General features: G+C 41.9%; 1 protein-coding gene across 1 annotated transcript in view; it reads left to right on the top strand.

The window, feature by feature from the left end:
- The window catches only part of FRK (fyn related Src family tyrosine kinase), a 250,477-nt gene that overhangs the window by 186,099 nt on the left and 46,426 nt on the right, over positions 1-17,952 (top strand). The window contains exons 3-5 of the mRNA XM_078648805.1: positions 1,046-1,209; positions 6,984-7,152; positions 9,962-10,120. Coding sequence (XP_078504931.1) covers positions 1,046-1,209; positions 6,984-7,152; positions 9,962-10,120 — 492 coding nt within the window. The remainder of the gene's footprint in view (positions 1-1,045; positions 1,210-6,983; positions 7,153-9,961; positions 10,121-17,952) is intronic.

Here is a 17,952-nt window from a genome sequence, read left to right as displayed (position 1 = left end):
ACGGGCAGGCCGTTTTCTCTACCTGCCTCGCCAGGTAACATAAAATAAGTCCATTGGGTTGTTCCAAGTTCATCCTTAGTATAATTAACCTCCTTTTAAATCTTTTTATTCTTCCTTTTCATACTTTAAATACCCTTACGGGTCTCCGTTTCTTTTTGAATGACTATGTCGGGACTTTTTTGAGACCGGTTTAAGTAATTTAGCGTTCTTTAATTTTGTGCCTAGGAACCAGCCCCACTTTACCCTCACCCCCCCCCCCTCACGTCCTGATGAAGACCCGCGAGTAAGGATCCACAGTCCTACACCTTTGGGTCGAAACGTAGACCATCATCTACAATCAAGAACTCCTAACCCCAGTTTGATAATAATAATCATTACGGGAGTCTCTTTTCATGTAAATTGTTTTGTTTGACATATGTTTTTCTTGACCTCTCCCATGTGGATCAATGATAATCATGGTTTAACTGTTGGATTCATGCTTTAGGATTTTTTTGATTAGTGATGTATAACTAATTGAAACACATCCCCTCCCTTGCACACCTTCCCTCCCTCCTGTGGGCGCACTTGAATTTTGTGTACTATACCATTGATTTTTCGATCATTGAATGTCCTTTGGTGCAGTGAAAATAAAAACACTGAGCACCATCATTTGTTTTTGATTCTATTTAAATAATTATGTGAATGAAAATAATTATCTATGTTCTTGGTCTGGGACCCTTCCATATACCTCAATTAATTACCCAGGTCCCACTGACTACATGGGTCCAACCCCTCTATTTACAATATTCCCCTACTGGATCTAAGCAGAGTTGGTTAGTGCTGCTTTTTGCAAACAGCAAAGAAGACCAAGGCAATGAAACAACTAATATCCATTCTTAAATCCAGAAGAGAAGGTTTTGAATGTTCCTGAGTTGTAGACCATGATAGTTCTAGTGTGCAAAATCTGAAGGAAGGGGTGGTCAATGATAAGTCTCTGCACCCACTGCTGATGCCAGTATTGTAACTCAGCGAGGCGCCAATGTCACCTGTCTCTGATCTCTTTCAGTGTTTGATGGAACTATTGTGAAACACTACCGACTCCGACAGTTGGATGCAGGAGGATTTTTCATAAGCAGAAAGACGACTTTCCCAACTCTGCAGCTCCTAGTTCAGCACTACAGCAAGGTTGCGGATGGCCTCTGTGTGAAGCTAGGAAAGCCATGTGCAAAGGTGAGACCCTGACCAACTGGCCTTGAAAGTTAATGTATGTACAATTGTATCTCTGATGTATGACTTCTAATTAAAGTATGTAGTAAGAGCGACGGCTAAAGCATAGTATTTGGGTCCCTTTCCTTGATCCCTGCAATGGAATGTTCTAGGTGCCTGAGGAATGAAAAGAGTTAGAATCTACTACAATTTAACAATTACAGTGTAACCCAGTTGGGCACACAGTAAACCTCGAAGTCAGGAGATGGGATTAGGTATGGATTTATTACAAATTCAAAGCCAGACTGATATACACAAGTCTCAGGAATAAATTGTAACATTACAGAATTACTACAGGCAGGCCAAACCAACGAATGAAGTTTAGCCGTAGCAACATAGAAACATACAAGAAATTCCATAGGCAGAATATTAAAAAGAGGATTTGATGAGCAGTATGCAATTTGCGGTCCTCTTACCTGTTATGAATGAAGAAAAATCTAAATCTCCTCATCTAAATCTACTTTACATAATACTGTATGAAGAAACTCTATTTAAATCCATTAAAGGAGAAAGGTGACACCATAGCAGAACATCTGTAAAAGTTCTCTAAAGGGAAATAATATTGGATAGCATGAAGCCACACAACAGAGGTGTCACAAAGCGGTCTGAACCTCTACAACTCTAAGAGGAGTATGAATAAACTGAAGTGTGATCATCAATCTTCCCACAAAAAAGAACCTTTGAGAATCCCATGTCTTTTTATTTTCCACCTTCAGACCATAAAACATGGCAATTACACTTGAAACTCCTTTCCTTTGGTTCACACATCAGAACGTCTTTGGATTCCTCTTGTCTCCCTATTCCGCAAGGACTGTGGTCCTCCATTTGCTCATTAAGGCTTCTCATCCTTGCCAAAAGTACTCCTCCCAAACCTCACTATCTCTCACACAATGTGCAATCTCTATTCATAAGATCACATGGCCGCACCTGCAGAGGAGAGAGAAACATTGCATTCAAGGCAAACATTCATGTTGAAAGTTAAACATTAAGAAATCCAAAAGCTTACGGACTTTGGTCAAGTTAGTCTGGCAAGCATCTCAATACATGTTTAAATGCATGATTACAGATACATATACGATTGTAATATAGATGTAGCGTACAATTCAAATGGGTACATTTTCAGTTATAAAATAAATGTAGAGTATTATTCAAATGGGTACACAAATATATAAGAATTAATAATATTATTCAAACCACAGAAATGCAGATAAATATGAGAACAGCAATTCGATGTTACTGCACGGAATACGCTAATATGCACACTCATATAAATGTCGAGATTACTCAGTAAATGCACCTTCTATATATGTTCAGGTGCACTACATTATGTTAATAACGTTACATCACAGGAATACATGAGGCCATGTGTAAATATATATATATATATGAGGCCTAATCACACGGAAGGGTGGGTCCAAAATTACCCTGCTTCACTACAATCAAAAATCATCAGTATGAAAGCAGCAAAGAGCACTCTTCGTATTCAAAGCCAACTCAGTCTTAATGGAATATTAACCAATCCTGGTGCGTGGGAACATGCTAACAATCTTGGGTGTTTAGTAAAATGAAGTAGTTTTTGGTCTTGTAGCAGCAGAGAAGAGAGGAGAGACATGGTGTGAGTACACAGGTTCCCTCATAAACTGGATTTAAATAATCATAGCCAACATAAATTAAAGTTTCTCATAGGTTAGGTGTGCCTGACTCGTCTCTTGGCAGCGTGCTCAAGGTTTAACTCGGCAGGCAGTGATGACGGAAACAACACCCACAATTAAAAACAGCCGAAGAGATAAAGAGTGTAATATATTGACAGAGAACATTACAAAAGAAGAATCTGTCAACTAGAAATGACTTAGGACCAGAAAATCAATAATATTAAACCAGGACAAGAATATGTTTATTCGTCCATTAAATGTTTAGGGCCCAATTCTCAAGTCTGTTAAAAGTCAAAAAGGCAATAATCCACCTGATGTACTTGCTCCGAAATTTTGAGTAGATTTCTACCTTTCATGGAGTTTAGTAAAATCTAAGAGTGTACTCTTGGGCATCAGAGACAGTAGTAATTTCCAGGAGTATTGCGTCCCTTACATGACTATGGGGATTATTCACTAGGCGGCCAGCACCACCTAAACATATTAGAAATGGGCATTTGAACATTCATTTTCGTATATGATCCACAAGGAAAATCCTTTTCTTTTGTAGAATCCCTTCTGCTACAGTTCAGTGCAATTTGAAATTGTTCCCTTCTCAATCTCAGGTTGGAAACGCTCTCACCTTTTCTGGGAGCAACTTTGCAAATGTTGTAAGGGAAGAAATGTTTGTGATTACACACAAAGCTTTGAGTTTGGGGATGATCTCTTCCAATTCTCATATGAGAAATCGGCACTCAAACCTTGTTTGGCAGCAGCTTGCTTCGGTGTTTCTAGCATAGAAATGGTCATGCAAAACGTATTTGAATACCCAAAAAGCTAGGAGTTTATGACTGTTCTGCTCATTTTTCATGGTGACTTTGAGCTGACACTCCCTTCTCCCCCAAACCTAAAGATAATTTATAATGTATAGAATAAATGTTTTCATGACATCTGATCAAACAGCAACACCGACCATCAAGGGAAGCATGTAGGAACAGGAATTTATTCCATTAATATGAGTGAGAAATCTATTTTCCAGGTCCAGAATTTTTTCTTTTATTTTCCATAGAATTCAATAAAAGGCTGTCATCTCTACTTTATTTAAAAGTAAAATAAAGTGCAGGTGCAAAGAAGTGCATACTTTAGCCTGCAGTATTTTAACCGGCGCCCTGGCTTTTATTAAAGGAATTCAGTGTTCATTTTCTTTCATTTTTTTTCCATACATGATCATTACTTTTGTGAATCCTCCGCCCACCAAGTATTGCATTCAAAACCTGAAGTATATTTATACTATGTACTAGGAAGTATATACACATGCTAACAGAATAAATTAATCATAGAAGGCAATACCCATTAAAAGTGCAAATTGAGTATCGGCAAAAGAAAAAGTGCGCATTTCATCCACATCTGTGCTCGCTTAATATTCAGTAAGGTCATATAGACATACTATGTAATTTAACAATATAGTACACCTAATATGATCCACATATCTGAAAAGCGGATATGTGCTCATAAAAATATATTCAAACTTCTTCAATGTTTAGGCTTCCAGGTGCCTTTAGTGCTAAGAGACTCCATATTTAAATTCTCTGTACAGACCGACCACTTTCAAACCTGTAGTAACACTGAGCGGTTTTCTCACCAAAAAGCATGACCACTGGATTATTTTTATCGGTGCTTTTAATACTGTGCAAATGTTCAAATCTTGTAATTTCATAATCCACATGAAACGACTTATATGAACGATCCTACTAGTGCATTCTGGGACATAAGATACATATTCACTTTGGAAGTTAATAAGTTACTAAACCTTTTACTCTCAAAGTCTGTCTTGTGAATCATTTCAGTCTCTTTAAAAAAAATTCCATCAAGTCTTTCGCATCTCACATTTGCTGCAGGTTAAAATCCACTAATAATAGATCTCAACCAGTCACTGTATTTTTCATAGTGAAATTGAAATTTCAAATCCAGTAGTAATCTCAAGAAACTCCAATACTTGCACAGAGATTGTGAGATTTTTTTGCCTGATACCAGTAAACTAAGGAATATAAAGCAAGATCGAATTGCCACGTTTTATCATTTAGGTATTTAAAAACCTTCTCTTGTGCAATTCCAAGCCTTGAATTTTGCATTAGTCAAGATCTCTTGTGAATAAACTTTCTAAAATGTTGTTGCTGCTTATCCATCTCAATACATATTATAGACTTTCCAGTATAACAATGAAAACGTGCACAGAGCATTCACCATATGTAATATTTTATATCACTTTTGCAGGGTGAGAGTTTTAATTAGGCTGTGGATTTTAGTTCATGATGGACACCTATAGTTCAAAATCTAACATTTCTATTGTTATTTGTATAACTGTATGTATAAATCCATCTTAAATTGTGCATGTTTTCATTGAAGACGGAAATATATTATTTTTTTGTCCTTGAGGCTAGAATCCCAAACAATGTGGAGGACATAGATGTACCTTAACCACATAATGACATGCTTATACAATTTTCCATTGTCAGAAGACCAAACAATGTTTCTTTCCCAAAAACCCATCATAGCTTTGATATATGTGGGTGTGATTCATAAACTCCATCACCACACCATGGAAATGAACATATGTTTCCATAAAAAAATGATGGGAAATGATGGATTGAGCAAACATAAGGCAACTCAATCCCGGCAGGCAATTACAATATATTACATCTAACAGATATTTTGTAGAAACATCCTGCATGTAACAGTCTTCTATAGGTGATCAAGACACATTACAGGTGGTGTGGAGTAGAATTTTCTAACCCCAGCAGAACTGGCGTTTTTGAGAAGTGCATTTGGCAGATGTAATTCACAAACTTCTAACCTGGTTACATGAGATTTTTGAATAGGAAGGAATGGATACTGTACTTATAATCAATCAGAAAAGGACACTGGTATCTACAATAACCATTGGTTATCTTTGACAACCCTCATAGACGCTGAAGATTGTAACGATGCGGTGTATTTGTTTTTCCGCCCCTCATCTAGCGTCATGGCATAGTCATTGGGTGGTCAAAGGTATAGTATGCCTGCCTCGCCCGAGGCAACCTCTGGAGAATGTAGAAGTGTCCAGAGATCAGTTGACACCTCCAGAGGGAAGATGTCCAAAGACCAAACTTAGAGGGTGAATTAAAAAACAGTTATTCACCGAATTGACAGCTTTATTAGAAAAGGTGAGTACTGTTGATAAAATAACTGGGTATATTCGATAATCGAGTAACTGGATTATCATATATGACATTATAAAAAAGTCGACATGTTTCAGCTCCTGTTGGCCCAGCCGGGTCTAAAGAGCTTTCGTCAGGACAAAAACAAAGGGAGGGGTACTTACACAACTTGTGCAGTATTCTTGTGCTTACAGGCAATCACAAATTCATATTCCTGATTGCTAGAGGAATTACTCCTCTTCAGGGCGCATGAAGTCGCTATTCATCATGGTCTAGGCCACGTGGAGGTTCAGAAATTTCCTGTGCTGACTCTTCCCCTGGAAGCGCCATATGAATTTAAAAGTTGGAATATAACTATGTGAGAACTTTACAGTTCCCTCATTTTAATGTTGCCAATTGCCAGACTTCTGGGTGTGAGATGTATGGATTGTTTTAAGAACCTATTTGGAAGGGATATGGATGCAGACTGACCCATTAAATAACAAAATTAAACTTCCACATCCTCCACTGTCCTTTGCACAACTAACATAAATAACCTTCCCAAATCCTTTGTTGCCCAAGAGCAAATCAAACACCCCTTTCAGTTCATTGGCATCGGAGAAAGAGACCTGAAAGTGTCAGGTCCCTTCCTCCGATGCCAATGAACAAAATGATCATAGCATGTAGGTCACGTCACCAAGTGAATCAAAGCACTGTTTTGGCGGGGGTGAGCATTGCCATTTCGAGTTAACACCAGTCAATTGTTATTTGTTGTTTTTGAGAGTAAAGAAATGTTCCTTCACTCATGGATTTATGAGATACATTTTTGGAATGACTACCTAAAGTTATTTTACTCATATTACTTTTTAATAGCAGACAAGTGACTAATGGCCAATAACACTGGTTAAGATATGTTTTTTCTTCTTTATAAAAGACAGAGGTTCCTGTCCCATTAGACTTGTCGTATAAACATGTAGATCAATGGGAGATTGACCGCAACTCTCTATCACTGCTGAAGAAGCTGGGATCTGGACAGTTTGGAGAGGTGTGGGAAGGACTGTGGAATAACACAACACCCGTGGCTATTAAAACCCTAAAACCAGGTACAGTAATTTCCCTTCAACTGCACTTACTAACACTTTATCTATCTTGTGCATATTTACTTTATATCCCAAAGCTATCCTGCTGTCACTAATTTCCTATCATTCTCTTCTTCCTTCTTTCTCCATTTTCTGACTTTATCTTTTTTTGCTCAGGGTCAAACCAGGATGAGGAAAAACAAGCCCCAGTCTCCAGAAATGATTGTTAGTGGTGACCATTTGTAACCACTGGCTCAAATAAAGCAGTGACTTATAACTATTCTTTCTCAAATACAAGTGGATTCTCCTTCACTTCTGGATGTTCTTCTTTGTCTGGTACTTTATTTATGGTTATTTGTCTTTAATCAACCAGCAAAATTATGGTACTGATAAGAGATCGCCAGAGATCCCCCCCTTCAACTGAAACCAGGATATTCTGAAGTGAATGGTCCTAAAGTTGACATTTACCTTTAATCATCACAAGTAGCTTTCTGGAACATGTTAACCCTTTCCTAGCTTTCCGTATTATATTACATTTAAAACAATACAATGCAATTTAGTTAGCCGCATGCTGAGTTTTTTTCTTTTCCTTTCCATCATTATATTTGTCTTAATTAGTATGTTCCATAAGCTTTTGTTTCTGCATCTCTTATTTGGGCTTACCGGTATCTATGTTGAGTTTGTCTATTGTACACCACCTCATTATCCTTTTCGATTTACGCTTTATTTATTGGAAGTTGATATAAAAAAACACATGAATCGCTAGTACTCATCAGTTTTCTCCCTTCTATTCGAAGCCATGTAAATGTTAAGTCATGTGGGACTTGTAGAGTAAAATCGACAATGTCTTGAAATATCCTAGGTTGTGTTTTCAGTATGACATCTGTAATATTGTATGTCTCACTATCATAAATGGCTAAACCATCATTAAACCTATTGCCCTGATTCGAAGTCTGGCGAAATTAGGGGGTTAGGGTTGATGGGGATTATTTACTGCAATAAATCCACAACCAAGAAGGGACGAGAGATTCTATCTTACCTTGTCTCCCACAGAATCTATATAACTCACTTCACGAGAAGGACCAATAGTTGGGGGTAAAGAAAAGATTAGTTCCCCACTTAAAGATGGACCAATTGGTACCACATGGGTAGGGGAGACATGGAAAACCAGAGAAAGCAATTGAAAGATACAGTCCAGGAGTCACCAAAGGAGCAAGAGAACCTCTTGGGAAATCCCAAAGGGTTGTAAACACTGCCTTCACCCACTCAATGAGTCGCATTCTTCATCATAGGGCCACTACGACACCCTGACACAGACCAAAGTCCAGGGAGGAGCACAAGGAAAAATACAAAATAAAGAAAATGAAGAATTTCCAAAGGTAGGGATCCCTATTGCAGAGAAGATTCTAAAACTCTCTAAGTGGGTACCCAAGACCTTTAATATGGATCCCACTTGGCAAGATTAAAAAGAAAGTTGGTAGGGGTATATGGGAAAGTAACGTCACCATTATCCTATCTGCTGTATCAACATGTTTCTGTCCTTGATTGCCGCCTTGGAGGGTAGTTGGCATTCATCAGGATACAAATCCCTAAAAAATGTCTTAGTAGAGTTTCCTTCTAGTCTAATCACTAGTTGGTAGGGAACCCATTGGTAGCAATACACATCGTCTGCGTGCCCGAGTTCATCAATGATGTTCCTAACTCGGGGATAGAGTTGGGGACACCGTCCTATAGTCACACTTTCATCAAGTTACAGGTGTTTCCGACTTGGCCACTCTGTTACCTCCGATGAGGGAACAGAGTGGTCAAGTCAGAAACACCCTACCAACAAGTTATTAGATCTGTGTGATGCCATATTGTGGGTAGCAGTGCACTCTATAAAATGCTATACATTCATTCATTCATCATGGCACACACGCCCCCTGTAGATATCTTCACAGGAGCCAAAGTCAGAGGTTTTGATAGATTCGAAGAGATCACATAGATGCTGGAAATCTGTTAGGGATTAGCAGCCAAATAGTTCTGAGCAAGATATTTAGAACGAGGATGCATTTATTTTTTCTTTTTAGTGTGGAGCAAGGTTGGCTAAGGACATTCGTCTGCAACACTCAGTTGTACTTTTCTGGAAAACTGAAAAAATAAAATGAAGATCCTCTTGCTCTCAATTCGGAGTGTCCAAATGGGCTCTGTGTTTTATTCAATGACAAACCTCTTGCTCTCAATTCAGAAAGTGTCCAAGTAGGCTCTGTGTTTTATTCAACAACATGACTGTGCTACTCTATAGAGCTGACACTGAGTTGAATTAGTTGTCTGCATATCAGAATTACCTGTATTCTATCCTGTTAAGTTCATTGTTATTCTCTGTCAAAGGTTTCCTTGGAGAGTAGGTGAAAGTTCTTATTTTGCTACTTCCAATCAAAAGGCACAAGAAGCCAAACTTAGAGGTGTATGCACGTGGTTGAATGTCAGAGAGTTTATTGCAGCCAGAATACCGACTATCATAATATTGTGAAGATAAGTATATAGCGATAAGTCTAGATTTACTATTCTTAACTCTGTATCTCCATACTTTGAAGATACATGCATAATTGAGTTAAGTATAGTACATCTACACTAACTTTTATATATATATATATATATATATATATATATATATATATATATATATATATATATATATATACTTCACAATATTTTAATAGTCGATATTTTGGCTGCAGTAATTTTAATCGAAAGATATTTTTGTGCACAATATTATGTTAAAACACCATGCATGCCTTCAACTGAGATACAAACTTTAATTTACCTAGGTCTGGTCGTCTTATTGTTTCAGGCTCCATGAATCGTAAGGACTTTTTAAGGGAGGCACAGATCATGAAGAACCTGCGGCATCCGAAACTTATCCAGCTCTACGCCGTTTGCAGTTTAGAAGATCCAGTTTATATTATTACTGAGCTGATGAGGCATGGAAGTCTGCTGGAATACCTGCAATGTAAGTTGGCCATGCTATGACATGTATACTCATACTATTTATTAGGTACGTAGAAACACCCATGTGCACATTCATTACCGGGTTTGGCTTTTCCCACGGGTTTTCCTATCATTCTGTAGACTTCCCCCTGAACTCATTTGTCCTGATTTTCACAGACTAAGGGGGTCATTAGGATGGCAGCTGGACTTTGTCTGCCCGGCACCCTATCGGGAAACGGGACCGCCCGCCATATCGGCGGGGGTCCTGTAGGGGCAATTAGGGTGCACCTGCCATAGTGGCGGGCGCATCCTGCATTCCTGTCATTGTGGTGGGCGGTGCACTCCGCGCCGCCCGCCACAATGCCAGGAGGCATGTTGTGCACCTCCATGCACAACATGGCAGGCACCGCGCGGTGCCTGCCATGTTGTGCATGGAACTGCTGGGGGCTACCATAGGTACCCCCATGTGCACCCCCCAGAGTCCCTGGGGGCCCGCAATGAGCCCCCAATGAAAAACACTGCATGCCTTTCCGTGGCGCCGTTGCCGCATGGAAAGGCATGTCCCCACCTGCATAGTAATATGGATGGCGGTGTCTAACAGACACCGCCACCATAGTAAACCCTTTTCCGCCCGGTCAAATCGTTGACCTGGCCGAAAAGCAGCGGACGGTCTTTCCGCCCGCCGCGGTCCCCCCCCGCCATAGTAGTATGGCGGGGGCATTGGGTGGCGGGCGGGGTCGGATCACTGGCGGATTGCCACCACCATGCGGGAGGTGGCGATCCTCCCGTGATCCTAATGGGCCCCTAAGTGTGTATGGGGAAAAACTAAAGTGTGCACATTATACTGCACATCACATAAGCCTATTTTGGTTGGAAATTCAATTTTCTGCACAAATAGCAATTATCACGACTTTAGACTTCATGGAGAAGTGAGCGGACACGATGAATCCAGTTTTCTAACTACCACTAGCGGCTCATCTGTAGGGGTGTAAGGCCCCTCGGACCCACTGCTAGCTGCCACAAACAGTAGATAATGTATTTATTTATACATTTATTTGCATTCCAATTTCATACCATGCTGATAATCACTCCGGCTAACATGCCACTGCATAGTGGGCGTGGCCCGTCATTGCCATGGCAGTGACAGCAGTGCTACCTGCCCTCTGCATTAGAGTAAAGTCCACATGTTGCACCGACCAGTTTCTTGATATGACCAGCCCGACATGCGTTCTTTAGTCCTCTGCTACCCACACGATGAGAAACAGACACACAGACTCCTGGTCTCAAATTAAGCTGTGGGTGCGCCTGACCAACCAATCCTTGAACTGCTCTTGTGCTGTTTCAATAACTAAATAGCATGAGAGCAGCATTTGGATTGGCATAATGAAATCTGTAGAAGGACGCAACCCCTGCCTGCCTTCGTACTGAGAGTGTGGCAAGCAGCACAGAGACGTAAAGATCCCTTCAACATAGCCAATAATTGAGGGGCTTTATTTTGAAGCCACTTGACTAATTGGCCATGTTTTTTCTGGTACCTTTCCCAGTTAACATCCTAACACTGACCGTGAGGATATGGAGACTCCATTGCTCAATTTGTTCTGGTGTTTGGCAGTGCTCAGCACCAGCACCTATTTCTGACAGTCAACCACATTTGTTGCAGCCTTCCTGTTTTTGAGCAGAGCACATCAGGAGATTATTTCAAAATTCAATCTACAGGAAATTTAAAATAACAAACTACCTCGTCCAGGCCTTTCTTACTGCTTTGGTGATGAGGAATAATACAATGGGCACATTTATTGGAGTGTCATGGTTATTAGGGAATGGTGGCACTGGGGTTTGGCAGGATTGCCACGGTGTACAAGCAGCAGTGCCCTATTGTGAGCTATCCTGGACCCTGGCACTTCTTATTTATTAATTTATTTTTCAAATGAAACACTTGGAGGAATGCAGCAGAGCAGATTTTGTGTACCATCCTGTTTATGGGCCTCATGAGCACTTTCATATTCCTGCATATGGTAGTCCTTGCTCATGCCTTGAAGTACCGCCTGTTCATCGAAGTTCATTGATATTGCCTGTCACCCAGTGATGCAATTAGTTAAGTTTGAAGAATTATATAGCATGGCTTATCACCCGTGAGGGTATCCAGGCGCCGTCCATGGTCATGAGGAGATTCATTGATTTGCCAAGAATCCCAGGATGTTGCGCTGACGCCAAGACTCGAACCCGTCTTCGCCAGCTCCAGAGTTGACAACCTTGGCCACTGCTCCACATCCTCTTGCCTTTAGTTTATCAAAAAACTGAGTTGTAGCGAGAAGAGCCAGTGGCAAAGGAAGGCTCTTGGGTTGGGTTAGGGAGGTCACCATTTGGAATGAACGAGCAAAATCCGTAAAAAGTAGTTCCTGTTGGAGTGGTAATAATAGATGTAGTGCAATCGTAACGCAGGGTGGCTTTACTTTGGACAAGTCTGGTATATCAAACTGTGAACCTCCCCACGTTCCATGCATGCTGACTTCGGCGCACTGTGCGTGTCCAGCCTGGTATTCTTTAAGCTGTTCTTCCATCGGCTTAATTTCTTCAAATTTTGGGGCAAGCCCCCCCACCCTGGGTGGGGGGTGTGACACCATCTCAGGGGGTCGCACACTCCACCCTAAAATCTCACCTTCATTATTGTCCACTGCAACGTCGCAGGTACGTTTGCTTCCTGGATTTCTACTTTATTTTCAAATGGGGAATTTCCATTGGAGCACAGCATCCAATGAGCACATAGGGACGTCACCACTGACGTTCCACCAATGAGGGGGACAGCATCGTCGATGGCAGGAAGTGCTGCGCAATTTGCGGACATAAAGCTCCTGAGTACTACTACCTTTTGGTAGTGTGGTGCTTTTTCACTCCTGTCATTTCCCTTGTGCTTGCTGCCGAGGTTATCCTGTGTTTTCAGCCGCGTAGCTAGGGGGGGCGGTCCGCCCCAGGCGGCACAATTTATTGGGCGGTGGCATTTACAAGGTGCACTTGCTCTTTACCCGGGGGCCGCGCGGCACTGGCGGCGGCATTTATAATTTATTTGGGGACACTTACATTCTATAATAAAATTAATTATAAAGGCCGCCAGTGCCGTGCGGCCCCCGTGTGAAGAGCCCACCAAGTAAATGCGCAGCCTGCGTGTCCGGTAGTTTTACCCCGTTTGTGTTATTAAAAAATCGGATCTGATTCCGTCCCAGGGCCGTCTGGTAGCGCGCGAAAGTGCTACTAATGATGACGGCGGCCCTGGGAATTATGATTGGCCAGCCTTCGCGCGAGTCACGCGCTCCACAACCACGGTTGCGCGCTCACCTCTCGTGAGCGGATGCCAGCAAGCCTATCACTGGAGGCAGGCCGGACCCGGGCGGCAAATTCAAATTGCCGTGGCCAGGACCCGCTGTAACTCACGGACTGAATCTGCCGGCAGCCAGCCTTGCTTACACGGTACACCTCTGCAATGTCCGTCTTTTAAGGGTGGTGTTTACGTGTGTCTCTCTGCAGGATCTTTCATTGGCTGCAGTGTTTGAGCATGTGTGTGTGGGAGGCGTGCATGTGAGTGCCGAATTGAAAATCTGTGTTGGTTCTCCAGCGCGTAATGTCCTCTGCGCTACAAAGATCTTTACGATCTGAAAACAATAGCTGCTCTCTAAAGACTCCGCTCTTCACTGCAGCAGCACCCACCCCATGAATGCGAGAGAAAATAGGAGTGAAAGGGGAAATTAGAGAAAAGATAGTAAGGGGGCATAAAAGAGGAGAAACGGGAGGATACATTAAAGCAGTAATCTCATAAAAACAAAAGAGGAAAAGAAAATTTAGAAAACAGATCATTAAAAATATAGGCTAGGAAGGGAAGGAGAAACCATAAACCAAACGACAAGAAAGAGGGGCAGAAAGAGGGAAAAGAATGAGCACTTATAGTAATAAAGAAGCTAATCTGAATGCTGCTGGATAAAACGTGAATGAGATGCCACTTAGAATGTGTCCATCGCAGAGTTATTACTGTAGACTGAAGTTTACAGATACAGGCAGTTCAGTGGGCTAATGACATGCTGCAGAGATGCACGTTTAGCATGCAGGTTCACAGATTTAAATTACAAAACTATGCAAAGATCACTGTCTATTCCTGAAGGTCCCATATTAGAATCACACTGAGAAAGCTGAATAGGTTAATGCTCCCAAAGAAGCGATTTTATGTGATTTATTGATCAAAGTTTGGAGTCATCGTACTGCATAAGTGGGTAACGTGTATATTGCACGAATCTACATGTAACCTTTGTATCACAGGTTCCAATTTCAGTGTACTAGCTCCACACTAGAAGAGCACTGATAGTATGATCTCTATACCAGCAGAATTCTGGGGCTAAAACTTAAAAAATAAATACAAAAAAATAGTAATGTGTTTGTTCCGGTCATCTGATTGATTTAGGTAGGATGTGGGACAAGCAGATTTCTTAACAAGTATATTTCAGTTACTTTTGCCCTCTGGACAAGTACTTTTTGAAACAAAATGTACAGCCCTGTATACGTCAACAAAGGCAGGCGTTGGAGAGAAATTTGGCAGGCGAACTTCTGGATTACTGGGACAAGATCCCTGACACATACTTTTTATCTCGAGTGGGCCTTATGGTACTTCTGTAAGCCATATAAACACAGAATAAATTATTTCCTTTCATAATGTAGCTTGTGCTACTATCTAGCACATCATCTATGAATGTACCTTTGATGAGGGGCACTGTTAGAGGGTGGCAGTGAGGGAATCCAAGAAGGAGGCCATGGGGGGCTGGGCTACGGAGCGATGAAGGGCACTCGTAGAGGGTGGCAGTGAGGGAATCCAAGGAGGAGGTCATGGGGTGGCTGGGCAATGGGCGATGAGGGGCACTGGTGGAGGGTGGCATTGAGGGTATCCGAAGAGGAGGTCATGAGGAGGAGGGCCTTTGGAGAGAGGAGGGGCGCTGTTGGAAGGTGGTAGTGAGGGAATCCGAGGACGAGGTCATGAGGTAGTGAGGCTTTGGAGAGATGAAGGGCTGTGTTGGAGGGTGACAGTGAGGGAATCCGAGGAGGAGGTCATTGGGGGATGGTGGTAGATACAGAGAGATGAGGGGCACTGGTGGAGGGTGGTAGTGAGGAAGTTTGAGGAGAAGGTCATGAGGGGGAGGGGCTACGAAGAGATGAAGTTGCACTGTTGGAGGGTTGTAGTAAAGGTATCTACAGAGAAAGAGGTCAGTGGTAGGGCGCCAATAAATAACTCTCCACATGTTCTGTATACACACAGAAACAATCCTTGTATCATAGTGACTGTTGGCAAGTAGATATGATGCACATGACGCATTCAGAGTAGTAGTGGCATGAGCATCACCAGAGCCTGCCCTGATGAACTGGCATAAATATATCTAGATCTCTAGTGCGACTGACAAGTTACACACCAAGTGTAAATTCACCAGATGACACTTCAAAGAGGACATTTTGTTTTCTGCCCTTGGCTCAGAAGCAGCTTCGTCTACAGTCGGGTATTCAGTATATCCGGTATTGCTGTTTAAAGCCTACAGCACAGCAAGTGTCGAAAGACCCCTAAATCCAACACCCCACCTTCAGATCCAGGTGAGTGCCAAAGTAGTCTGTCTCGAGTGACAGTCACGACGCACGCTGATGAGAGCACCGGTCTGTGAACATGTGGCACTGCGGCTGTTTAGAAAGAGTTCAAATAATACACCAGGAGAGAAGAATCACTAAAATCCATGCTGCTCACTCTGTCCCACATGGTACCTGGGCCCAGACTATAACAGGGTGTGGCCCCTAACACAGATCTCAATTGCCTCAGGCCTATACCATAAATTCATAGTGTCAGCTGACTTAAGGACTCCGGCCGCCATAGAGAGCATGTGCATAATAGCATGATTGCTAGGCAAGCCTCGGGAGAGCCTGTGCGACACATAGTCCGGCAGGTTGACAAATATTTTAAAGTATTAAAACAAAATCACACCAGTATAATTAAGCGAGTGGCCCCGGGGTGCTGTGCGCAGCCCTCTACAACTGCGAGTTCAGATAGTTAACACTTACTTGCATAGTTAATAGACCAATGTAAAACTAGCATTCAAATGATACATGTGAGAAATATTTGGGCCCGAAATTTGACAGTGATGTGAGATTCAAAATTCGAGTCCGAGACTTAAGCTCACACAATCACAGGGCTGCGGATGCCAGGGGCGACAACCTGAGGGATAGCCCCGGGCGCCACAAGCTCTAGCTACGCCCCTGTGTGTTTTACAGCCTCACTGGGAAGGATTTCGCCTTGGAACATTTTACATTGTCAACAGGTAAATGAAAAGGGCATTTTTACTAGAATGTTGCCCTGTTATTTACAGACTTATAGCACACATTGTGTTGCCCAGTTCTCGAAGTCCGAGGGGGGGGAGGGAGGTGGAACTGATTGGGCACGACGTGCATACTTTAATTTAATGATAATTGTTGTCTCCTTTCTATGAAAAGCAGTGCAAGTTCAGTTAACATTAAACTGCAGAATGCTGCCATCTAGTGTTTTCCTGACTAATGACTGACTCATACCTTTATCATGCTCCTAGGCAGGCCGAGTTTTAATAATTGTGCTTTCTAGGAATGAGGCAGATATTATTTGCAACTTAGGCTATTTGAATTTTACCGATGGTCTGTTAATTAAATTATAGAAACAGCATAACTATTGTTTAAAAGAGAACACCACTGCAGCAGTGTGAATAGCGCTGGTGCAAATAGCGCCATTGTTATTTGCAATAGCTAGAACTTCTCACATGGGAAGCAACACAACTCCCACCTGCACCAGTGACTGTGAAGACTTTGAAACTGTTGAAAATGGCATGGTGGAACTTTGAAGGTGTTTCAAATGACTGTGCCAGAGACGTGGAAGGTTCAAAAGCTACAGTCTGTGGGCAACAGGAACTTATGTCTCGCAGAGTTTGAATTTTAGTGGAAGAGTTGCATGCCTCAGAAAATACTTGTCTAACAGAGTGAGGTCTGTGACAGTGAGGATATTGGATTCTGCATTCTTTGCACCTCTGCATTTATGATCTAAGCATGTTCTGGTCTGAGATTGAGTTTGCAAACTGATGTAATGCATGTTCAGCCACCAAGGTGTGACAACCCCCCACAACACCCAGCTGACACAATTATTGTGCTAGGAGAGGATCAGTGACCTATCAGTGTGGGAAACCTCATGTAAGGAGGAAAATGAAAACTTGTGGAATCCGAGCAACACAGGAGTGCATTCGTATCCAAGTAACGTATTGAATGCACCTGCTCAGGGCACAAGTCCTAAAAAAAGAAGTGGGGGGACTAACCTAATTAGGCAGTATGCGAGTGACATCTCTGCGCACAACATCACACATGGCATCACAGGAATTGGCATCACAGAAAGTGGCATCACAAGCCACGACTTTACAGGAAGTGGCATCACAAGAAGTGACATCAGATCTAAAGCCCTCACATATATGTCTAGCAGGTCTGTCGTGTGGACGTTTGAGCGCAATGCGAGGCTAATAGCTCAGTGAGCTATGGAAGATGTAATGTGACTTCAACACCTTGCAATCCCCCAGTTTTATGTGACACACCCTGTACATTCATTTACAAATGTATATAATGTATTGTACATGTAATATGCGTGTGTTTATGTAAAGCACCCTGCATTGGGATGAGTAGGGCGTTGCATGAAAAAATAGTGGTATATAAATTATTTCAATGCCTCCTCAGGTGTAGTAAGCTCTATATAAATGCAATTTGCTGTGTGTAAATACTGGGAAAGACCAACACATCTGACATTCTTATAGTGCATGCATATCTCCTCAA

This window comes from Lissotriton helveticus, chromosome 6 (genome assembly GCF_964261635.1).
Source record: "Lissotriton helveticus chromosome 6, aLisHel1.1, whole genome shotgun sequence".
Taxonomy (NCBI): domain Eukaryota; kingdom Metazoa; phylum Chordata; class Amphibia; order Caudata; family Salamandridae; genus Lissotriton; species Lissotriton helveticus.
Note: the sequence above shows the minus strand (reverse complement) of the source record. Positions and strands in the feature narration are given on the sequence as shown.